The sequence below is a fragment of the Cucumis sativus genome, chromosome 1 (genome assembly GCF_000004075.3).
Source record: "Cucumis sativus cultivar 9930 chromosome 1, Cucumber_9930_V3, whole genome shotgun sequence".
In the NCBI taxonomy this organism is placed as follows: domain Eukaryota; kingdom Viridiplantae; phylum Streptophyta; class Magnoliopsida; order Cucurbitales; family Cucurbitaceae; genus Cucumis; species Cucumis sativus.
This window is the reverse complement of record NC_026655.2, coordinates 15414518-15424097: the sequence shown is the minus strand read 5'-3', so window position 1 is coordinate 15424097 and position 9580 is coordinate 15414518. Positions and strand designations below refer to the sequence as shown.

Genomic DNA, 9580 nt, shown 5'->3' with positions numbered 1-9580 from the left:
TTTTATAAATTTTGATGAGGTGTATCTTAATTCTTAGGTAAGTCGTATTTGGGCCACCTCACTCCCACACCAAAATCATTAAATATTTGACTAATTAGAAGAATATTTGTGTATATGTGTCAAACCAAACTTAACTAAGCGTGTAATTAACATAAACTTATGTCCTAGAGGCAGAACATTTGATCTATCTCTTATCACCATAATTGTTATATACTAAAATAACAAAAGCTTAGTTCAACTAGCATCTTTATGTTGTTAAGAATACCACATTGAAAAAACCAAGAGACTTCACATTCATTAATTATGAGATAGATGAGTAATGGAAAGAAAAATTGTGATCCAATTTAGATTGATGATCCTAGGAAAAAAAACATCATTTTAATGGATACATAAAACTAAATTTCACACTCTTATACTCGAATTTGTATTATTAAAAAGTGGCCCTTTAATTTATTGAAAAATAAACAATGAATCTGTCTTCCAAATTTTATCACCACAAATTAAGAATATCATGAGAAATGATATGACTATATAAGCAATGACACTTGTCAATAGAGAGTAGGTTTTTGCCTAATATTTTCAAAATGAATGCAATTTCTATTTTTTTCAAGTAGTTCATATGAAAATCATTTTTAGATAATTTCTTTTTCTACTATTCAATTCATAATTACAACAATACTATATCATAGTCTTTTTAAATTATAATTAATAAATCACACTTTATTATTATATTAAAATATGGTAGGTTGATAACTATTCTTCACACGCATATCTATTATTCTCTATAGTTTACACAATTATTACACATGATTCATTATTATTGTTCTTATTTATGAACATTAATATGAGTCATACAAAATTAAAAATGCTTTAAAACCTCTATTCTAATGTTATTCATGTTTTGACTATGATTTTAAAATTAACTTTTTAAAAAAATCATATATATAAGTTTTCAATCAAAGTTCTTCTTATTTTAAAACATATCCATTTAACCTATGAAACCTTTTTCTTAGGAAAACATACACAAATATACAAATTTTCCCTTATTAGTAGAATAAAGGTATTTTAGATATTTCTTACAAAAAAAAAATCTAAAATATTTGAACTTTTCAACCGCTTTATCAATACCATATATAAGAGGAGTGTTTGGTGAATTAGAATGAGATGAGTGTTGTGATGTGTATTGAATTGAGGGCGAAACAAAAATAAAATCCTGAAAAATGAAAACGATTAATTGAAAACCGTTCAAATAAAATAAGATGTTAATATTTCAATTTGGGTTCAAAATGCACCATTCAAACGTGAATTTTGAATTACATTACAATGCATTTCAATTTTATTACCTATATTCGACGAACAATGACTTAGAAGTTAAGATATTAATGATTGAAGTTTATGTGAAATGCATTAGTTATTCTATATATATCCACCAAATGAAAGTCTAAGTTTTCTAATTTGACTTCTGCATATAGATATTTTTGATTTGTGTTTAATTTCTTTTTACAAAGATGGTTGTCTACAACTTTTATTTGAAAATTCATCTATCACAAATCTTTTTTTAATTATAAAATTGAAAATTGTTCGTTTGATCCTGAATTGTGAAAATAAAATTTTAATTTCAAACAATTTTCGTTTTTAAGAGAAAAAGAAAATTAAGAAAGCTAATTTAGTTGTTGATGTTCATATAAACCATATGTTTCACCGTGCTTCACTAAAAATAACAATGTTTATTAGTGATAAATAGAGTAATGGTAAATATTTATTATATTTATAAATACTTTTACTCATATTTCATATTTAAATGTGTCCCTAAATAATATAGCATTTATTAAATTAAAAGTTCCATATTTAGACCTCCATTGTTGCATCCATTTAGTATTTAGTTTTTTTTAAGGGTCAATGTGTCGTTGGAAAATAATTTTGGCTTCTTTCTTTTAAAACTTTTGTTTTTTTTTTTTCCATTATTTATCACAAATATCTTGATATTTCTTAACAAAAAAATTTTGAATTCTTATCACTATTTATCAAAAAATATTTTGAAATTTCTTAAGGAAGAAAAAGTTGAATTTTTAGCTCAAATTATATATAAAAAAAAAACAATTTTGCAAAAATTAATTTTGATAAATGTAACAAAATACCAAAATATTTACGATTTGAGTAACAAAAATGAAAATGAAAAGCCCATGAAACTATTAATATTTCATATTTGTCGCTTCTCTTTCTTCTTCTTTTTTTGTGATTTAATAATTGATCTCTTTCAATTTTCTTTAGTTCCTCTTCCAAATTTATTCATATTCTCTTTCAAATTTCCTCGACTCCAATTCCAAATTTTCTTTCTTCTATTTTTATTCATTTTTTTTCTTTATTTCTTCATCTTCTCTTTATTTCTTCTAACTCCTTTTAATTTCAGAATATCAAGATTGTTTAAAAATCACTTTGATATGATCTAAATGATCGCTTACACAGTCAACGTCATTGTTTAACATTATTAGTACGATCGTTTAGATTTGAAACCCTACATGATCGCGTGGATATGATCTAAATGACTGTTTACCATAGTCATTACAATTGTTTAGCATGATCAACATGATCGTTTAGATTTGAAACCCTTTTCTCTCATCGTTTAAAAAGAACTATAAGATCATGTGGATATGATTTAAATGATCGCTGACAATCGTTTAGCGTGGTCAACAGAATCGTTTAGCTTTGAAATTTTTTTCCATCGTAAAAAAAAACTACACAATTGGTTGATTATCTAAAAAGTGTAATTGATCATTTTCGGAATCTAAAAGTTAATAACTAAAATGGTCACCAAATCAAGCACAAACTCTTAATTTTGTATTTATGATACATCTCGTTTAACTTTTAAATTGTTAAATTTTTAAAAATAAATTAATTTTGATAAAAAAAATTATTGTGTTTAATAATTACTCAAAATAGTTTTTAAAACTCATTTAAAATTAATTTTAAACCATTTTTAACGCAAAAAAGTTTAAATAATGATTTTTTAAAATCAATTTTTTTTTTTTTTTGTGGTCATTCGAAATTCACCTTTAATTAGTTTTTATCAATTTAACTCACTCACATACTAATGTTTGCATAGCATATGTATTACTTACTAATTATATATATGTTCCCAGCACATGTCAATAGTTGCCAAATTTTAGATAATTAATTTTGTAAAACTACCAAATACAATTTAAACTTCACTCAATGAATAATACACCAAATCATCATTTCAAATCTCGACCACGAAATTCTATTATTCTCGCCCATGTATTTGAAGAAAAAGAATTAAAGATATGGTCACGGCAACAAAATTAATTGTTTCATAGTCACTGTTAAACCTCTAAATATAGATTTGATATTTCTTTTGCTATAATAAATATAATAATTTGGAGCCCATATTATTCACTTTATATTATTTTTTAAAAAACTGTGTGTGTATATATATATATTAATGATATGAATGGAATTATTTGTTTTAAGAAAGTTGTATATTATTATTATGTCCCAAATTGGCTTTAAGCCAAAGAATGGGAATGCTTTACGTGCACGTTGACAGCTAATTCTTTTACCTACTTTCATTTATCCCTGATTTTATACAATTAATTAATTAACTCAATACTTTAAATTAATGTTTTATTTTCTTTCCTAAAGTATAATAATTTCATATTAAATTCAATTTTTTATAACATAATAAACTGGTTATGTCATGTGTACAAACCCTATCAAACCTCTCTCTTTTTAATCGATTTAACTTATAAATATATATTATTAGATGCTTTCACGTTTGTATAATAAATAATAAAATCATGCCACTCAGATTTTTTGTTTATTTAAATTTAACCTACTTTCAAAACAACCATGTATTTTGTTTACGCACTTTTAGTTTTTTCACTTTTTTAAACAACTTGTTCACGAATTTATGTAATCATGTCGTTTAAATCTATTGTATTTGAGAAAACAAAACTAAAGATTTACAAAAGAAAAAAAAGAAAAAAAAGAAATTATTTTCAAATATAATTAAAAAAATGGTTATAAATATTTATAAATATAAGAATGTTTCCGGAATCAATCAACCACATGCTTAAAAATTTAGAAGAAAACTATAAAACTAAAAACACAAGAATTTACAACAACCCATGAAAAAGAAATCCAACTGTGTAAAAATTTGTTACAATTATACAAAACAATTTTTTTTTTAAATCTCAATTACAGCAGTGCTATCTTAAAACTTTTCATTACTCACATCTTTATCTAAATTTTTTTTTATTACTCATCCAATTATTTGCTCTCCAACTAAAGAATACAAAGAAAGTTTAATTAACTAAGTTTAAAGCGTTTTTTAAAAATCTAAAACGACATTCTAATTCTTTTATAAGCTTAGAACACATCCCAATTCTTTAATTTAATTGATGTGAGACAATATACATTCTTAATATTTTGTCAAAACTAAACATTTTGGTCGCTCATAGCATGAAAAAAGAAATGAATGTGTCTTGCTCGTGTTTTGGATTCAATTTGTAATTTGGATTCAATTTGTAATGTAAAATTAATTAGGCTTCAACATTTTTCAATTCAACTTTTTGTTTTATATTGTTTGGGGTGTAGTGATTTTGATTTGGAGATTGATTGTTGGGGTAAGTGTGATAAAGATGGTCGGGACATTTAAAACTAAAAGGTAAAAGAAAGATATGTATAGATGTATTTGATGTTAAGAAGTTGAATGTGTTGGCCACATAATTATGTTGGAAGAAAGGGAAAGGAAAGGGGAAAGAAAGGCGTTAAGCAGAGAAAGAAGTGGGTGGAGACTAAAAGACAGGTTGAGAAGGCATAGACCGTAACCGTTGAACACACTCACACACACGCACACGGTTTAGACGCCGTGGGGGACGGGGGAACGGAACTCAACAAAATGGAACGTTGTTACTCGGACCCACCCACCAGATTGATTGCCTTCTTTATTTTCCTTCTTTAATCATACTTTCACACGTGTCAGCCTTTCCGAAGCTCCTCCCAATATGAGACTGAAAAACTCCATTTTTGTCTACAACCAAAAGAAAAAAATCATTCTTCTTTTCCAATTTCTTATTCTCCCTTTTTACCTTTTTACCTTTTTCTCCTTTCCAACTCAAGTTCTTCACATTATATTTTTAAACTATATCATTTCAAATTGGTGATTTCTTTTATACAATAATCATTTCAGTTACCTTTCATTATTTTTTCAAATGTTGTGTTTAATAAATGAGAAAAAATGCATAGTATTTTAAAAAAGGGATTTGTAATGTGGCTGAATTTTCAATATTGTATATAGGACGTTACAAAACTTGAAAAATGGGTGCATGCGTTGCCTAGAATCAATGGTGATCCAATTTTTCAAATCTGCTTCTTTTTTCTTCTAAAGGAGAAAACTGAAAACCAAAAAAAAAAAAAAAAAACGCGGCATGTTGTTTGAGAAGGAAGGGTATTTTAGGGATTAAAAAGTACAATTTTCAAAAATAGACAAACAATGGCCTACGCTGAATTTTCTCTTCCCAACATATTCAGCATCCAAACGCCTTAGATCTCTCTCTCTCTCTCTCTCTCTCTCAATATATCCCCTGCCTTACAACTCTCTTAGTTTATGATCCTTCAACCCAAATCAATCTACACTCTCCTTTATTATGAAATTCTTCACTTTCCCTTTTCTCTTTTCCCTTTTCCTTCTTCTTCATCTCCATTCTTCTTCTGCCTCTAACCATTCTTCACATCTCCACTCACTACCCTTCCATGGTATGCCTATTACTCTGTTTTTCTCTTTTCATTTTTCTTTCCCTTTTTCTACTTCTTTAACTCTCTTATTGCTCTCTTCTTTCTTTTTGTTGCTGGGATCGCTGCAGTTGGCCGAGGAGAGTTCGTTACTGCGGTGGAACTCTGGGAGCCAGCCGGGAGGAATCTCGCGGAATCCACCGTTGATAATTCCTCTCTGATTCTGGCCGAGACTAGAACCAACAGGAAAGACCCACTTAATAATTTTCAGCGCTATACTGGTGGTTGGAATATTAAAAATAAGCATTACTGGGCTGTGAGTTTCTTTCTAATCTACCTTTGTTTTAATGTATCTCTGTGTGTTTTTTCGTTCTCTACATTGTGTATAACGGCTACCGACTGGTCTTTTTTTCTTTTCCTTTTTGGGTTTTGATTTAAACTCGGTTCTGAATTTAATATTCTATTTGCTCCTTCCCCACTTGCTCTGTTCTTGTTCAATATATAAAAAAATTCCAGTTCGTTGTTAGTTTGCTTCTAGGGTTTTTTTTTTTTGCCGTACCTGAATTTCTGATGTTATGATTCAATATCAATATAGTTTTCCTTGGTGGGTCATTGAGAATGATTTAGAGTGTATTGAATCAAAGAAGAGGGAAGGGAAGAGGAGCTTTTGATTTTAACAAATGTTTGTAAATCTATGAGTGGGTCCCAATTGATGATGACAATTTTATTTGAAGACTTTGCTGCGTATGTTTCTATGGATTGTCTTTTTTAAGTTTGATTTTTATGATATATCGTTCTTTATTTTATTTCAAATGTTATTGAAGTACTGTATTTTGTGAACTAATTTTGTTCTTGGGTTCTTACTTTTTTGTTCTCATCATTGTCTTGTTCTCTGCAGTCTGTTGCCTTTACAGCAGCTCCTTTCTTTGTCATCGCTGGGATTTGGTTCGTTGTTTTTGGATTGAGTTTGTTTCTAATTTGCCTATGCTATTGCTGTTGTCGAAGGGAGCCTTATGGCTATTCTCGATTGGCTTATGCTCTTTCTCTCATTTTCCTTATCCTTTTTACCATTGCAGCTATGTAAGATCTTGCTCAATTTATATTTCTTTTTCGTCTCAGCTTTCTCTATGTGGTTGAGTATTTTGGAATTTTCTTTTTCAAATTTGAACTTTTGGTTTTCAGTGTTGGGTGCATTGTTTTATACACGGGTCAGGGGAAGTTCCATAGCATCACAACAAAGACACTGGACTATGTAGTGGGTCAAGCTGAGGACACTGTTGTTAATCTTCGCAATGTGTCGGGTTACCTTAGTGCAGCTAAGAAGATAGGAGTTGCAACAGCATTTCTTTCTCCTGATATCCAGGGAAGAATTGATGAAATTGATAGAAAGCTTAACTCTTCTGCTATTACTCTTTCTGAGAAGACAGGAGAGAATTCAAAGAATATCCAATATGTACTTGATCATATGTAAGTTGAATCTTTTTTAGTTATACACAATATGTATGGTGCTTGCTTATTTGGACATTAATGGTTTCATTCATCCTATTTTGCACTACAGAAGGCTTGCTCTTATAATTCTAGCTGCCATTATGCTCCTTCTGGCATTTCTTGGATTCTGTAAGTGTTTTATATTTCTCAATACTTGAAGATGCAAATGCAACTTCATTCAAATCCAGTAGAGCTCATTGCTATTTGTTTCTGTGTTTGTTTCGGTAATTCGTTGCAGTATTTTCCATCCTTGGGATGCAGTCTCTTGTATACTCGTAAGTTTATATCTCAGATTATACTGATATTTCAAGTTGGTTGTGATATTTGAATCACATATTCTTCTGCGCAAAAGATCCACTGTGATAAACGCTTGGTTCTCTGATGACTGCAGCTTGGTGATCATTGGTTGGATTCTTGTTGCTGGCACATTCATCTTGTGTGGTGTTTTTCTTCTCCTTCATAAGTAAGCTTGTTTCCTTTTGAGCAGTATATTGTTTCTTATGTTCCTTCAATTTTCATCATAATATTTCTGTGTAAATTGCGTTTGATCTAGTTTTAAGGACACTACTGCCATGCAAGTCTGCTAACTTCTTTTCTCAATACACATCAGTGTTGTAGCAGATACATGTGTGTCGATGAATGAGTGGGTTCAAAACCCAACTGCGCATACAGCTCTGGATGATATTCTACCATGTGTTGACAATGCCACTGCCCAAGAAACGCTCACACAATCAAAGAATGTGGCATTTCAGCTTGTTGATGTTGTCAACAATGTCATCACTGGAATCTCAAATGCTAACTTCCCACCAAGTGCTGGAGCACCCTTTTATTTTAATCAATCTGGTCCATCAATGCCCATCCTCTGCAACCCATTTTATGCAAATCTTACCGATCGATTATGCGCATCGGGTGAAGTAGAACTGGGGAATGCTACTGTGGTAAGAAAATTAAAAGAAATTTTTTTATTGATTCCCATTTTGTGTGAAGCCAATTACTTTACATAGAGTGGTCTGTCATATCCTCCTTAAAGTTTGTGTTCTATCTAGCTTTTGTTGGAATATGTTATCTACTGCTCTAAATTAACAAGCACAAGGTCTCACTATCTTATATAAACACTCTAAGGTGTCATTTATCCTTTTAACCTTATTAGCGCATTTACAATCTATGTTATCTTATATTTCTCTAACACACTATATTAGTAAACGTATAAATCTTTGAGTCAATCTTTATTGTTTAATTTTTCTCGTTTTCTCTTTATGTTCATAACAATTTTCATGGTTCATCTTTCATACATCTTTATGCCAGTCAGCAAAGTGGTTCCATAACTGTTAGGGGGAGGAATTATTAATATGTTCTTCATTGGACCTGACTAATTCTTAAGCATCTTGAACTCTTTTTTCCTTGTACAAAAGCTTGTGCTCCCCTTATTCAGATACCTGTCAAAAAACCTCTGTAGTTCTAATCATATAAACTTGTTATATTGCGTCAAATAATATTTCACAACTCATTTCCTGCAGGTTTGGAAGAACTTCGTTTGCGAAGCTTCAGCATCTGGTATTTGTACAACTCCTGGCCGGCTAACCCCAACTTACTACAGCCAAATGACTGCTGCTGTAAATGTAACTTTTGGTTTGTACAAGTATGGTCCATACTTGGTTAGTTTGCAAGATTGCTCTTTTGTGCGGCAAACATTCACAGACATACAAGACAACTATTGTCCTGGATTGGGTCGATATACACAATGGATCTATATTGGATTGGTTATGGTGTCTGCAGCCGTGATGCTGTCATTAATTTTCTGGGTAATCTACGCCAGAGAACGACGACACCGTGTATATACAAAGAGCCATATGGGCAATTACAGCCAGTGATATCGAAGAGAACAGTTGAAAGAACCATACATCAATCTATGCTTGTTGTAGGTACATCTTATACTGACTTATGTCTCACACATATTTGAACATTACATTAGATTAGAGCTTATTTATTTTTGTAGAATATCAAATATGTTTCTTTTTCCTATAGCTATGATATTCTTCAAACCTGAATCTGAAGACTGTTGATGTGAATATACCTAAAGGAATGAATTTTTTGGATTAGTTCTTTTTTGTAAGCTTGTTTATTAGTTTTCTTATGAGAATAGTTTTAGGCTATATTTTTATATGTGAGATTCTGAAGTCAATGAGTTCTGATGATGAGGGACATTTCTAGATATCACAAATAGATATAAACTGGAAAGTTTATAGTAGTAAGAGGGCAAGGAAAAATTAAAAATCCACACTGGTTTTTAGCATAAAATTGGATATTTTGGTTTGTATTTGGTGAGAAAAAAAAATATATT

General features: G+C 30.1%; 1 protein-coding gene across 1 annotated transcript; it reads left to right on the top strand.

Moving 5' to 3' along the window:
* Window positions 1-5550: 5550 nt before the first annotated feature.
* LOC101216821 lies at window positions 5551-9352 on the top strand. Its single transcript, XM_004146661.3, has 9 exons — window positions 5551-5775; window positions 5883-6067; window positions 6650-6831; window positions 6934-7218; window positions 7310-7368; window positions 7478-7514; window positions 7631-7702; window positions 7850-8177; window positions 8757-9352. The coding sequence occupies exons 1-9, from the start codon at window positions 5667-5669 to the stop codon at window positions 9108-9110; spliced, it is 1611 nt and encodes a 536-aa protein (XP_004146709.1). The 5' UTR covers window positions 5551-5666; the 3' UTR covers window positions 9111-9352.
* Window positions 9353-9580: the final 228 nt, after the last annotated feature.

Excerpts from the sequence above, each read along its gene's own strand:
- LOC101216821 (XM_004146661.3), top strand. The coding sequence starts at position 5,667 with ATGAAATTCTTCACTTTCCCTTTTCTCTTTTCCCTTTTCCTTCTTCTT. Across the intron at positions 6,832-6,933 it reads CTTTTTACCATTGCAGCTAT|TGTTGGGTGCATTGTTTTAT; the intron begins GTAAGATCTTGC and ends TTTGGTTTTCAG. Across the intron at positions 7,219-7,309 it reads CAATATGTACTTGATCATAT|AAGGCTTGCTCTTATAATTC; the intron begins GTAAGTTGAATC and ends TTTGCACTACAG.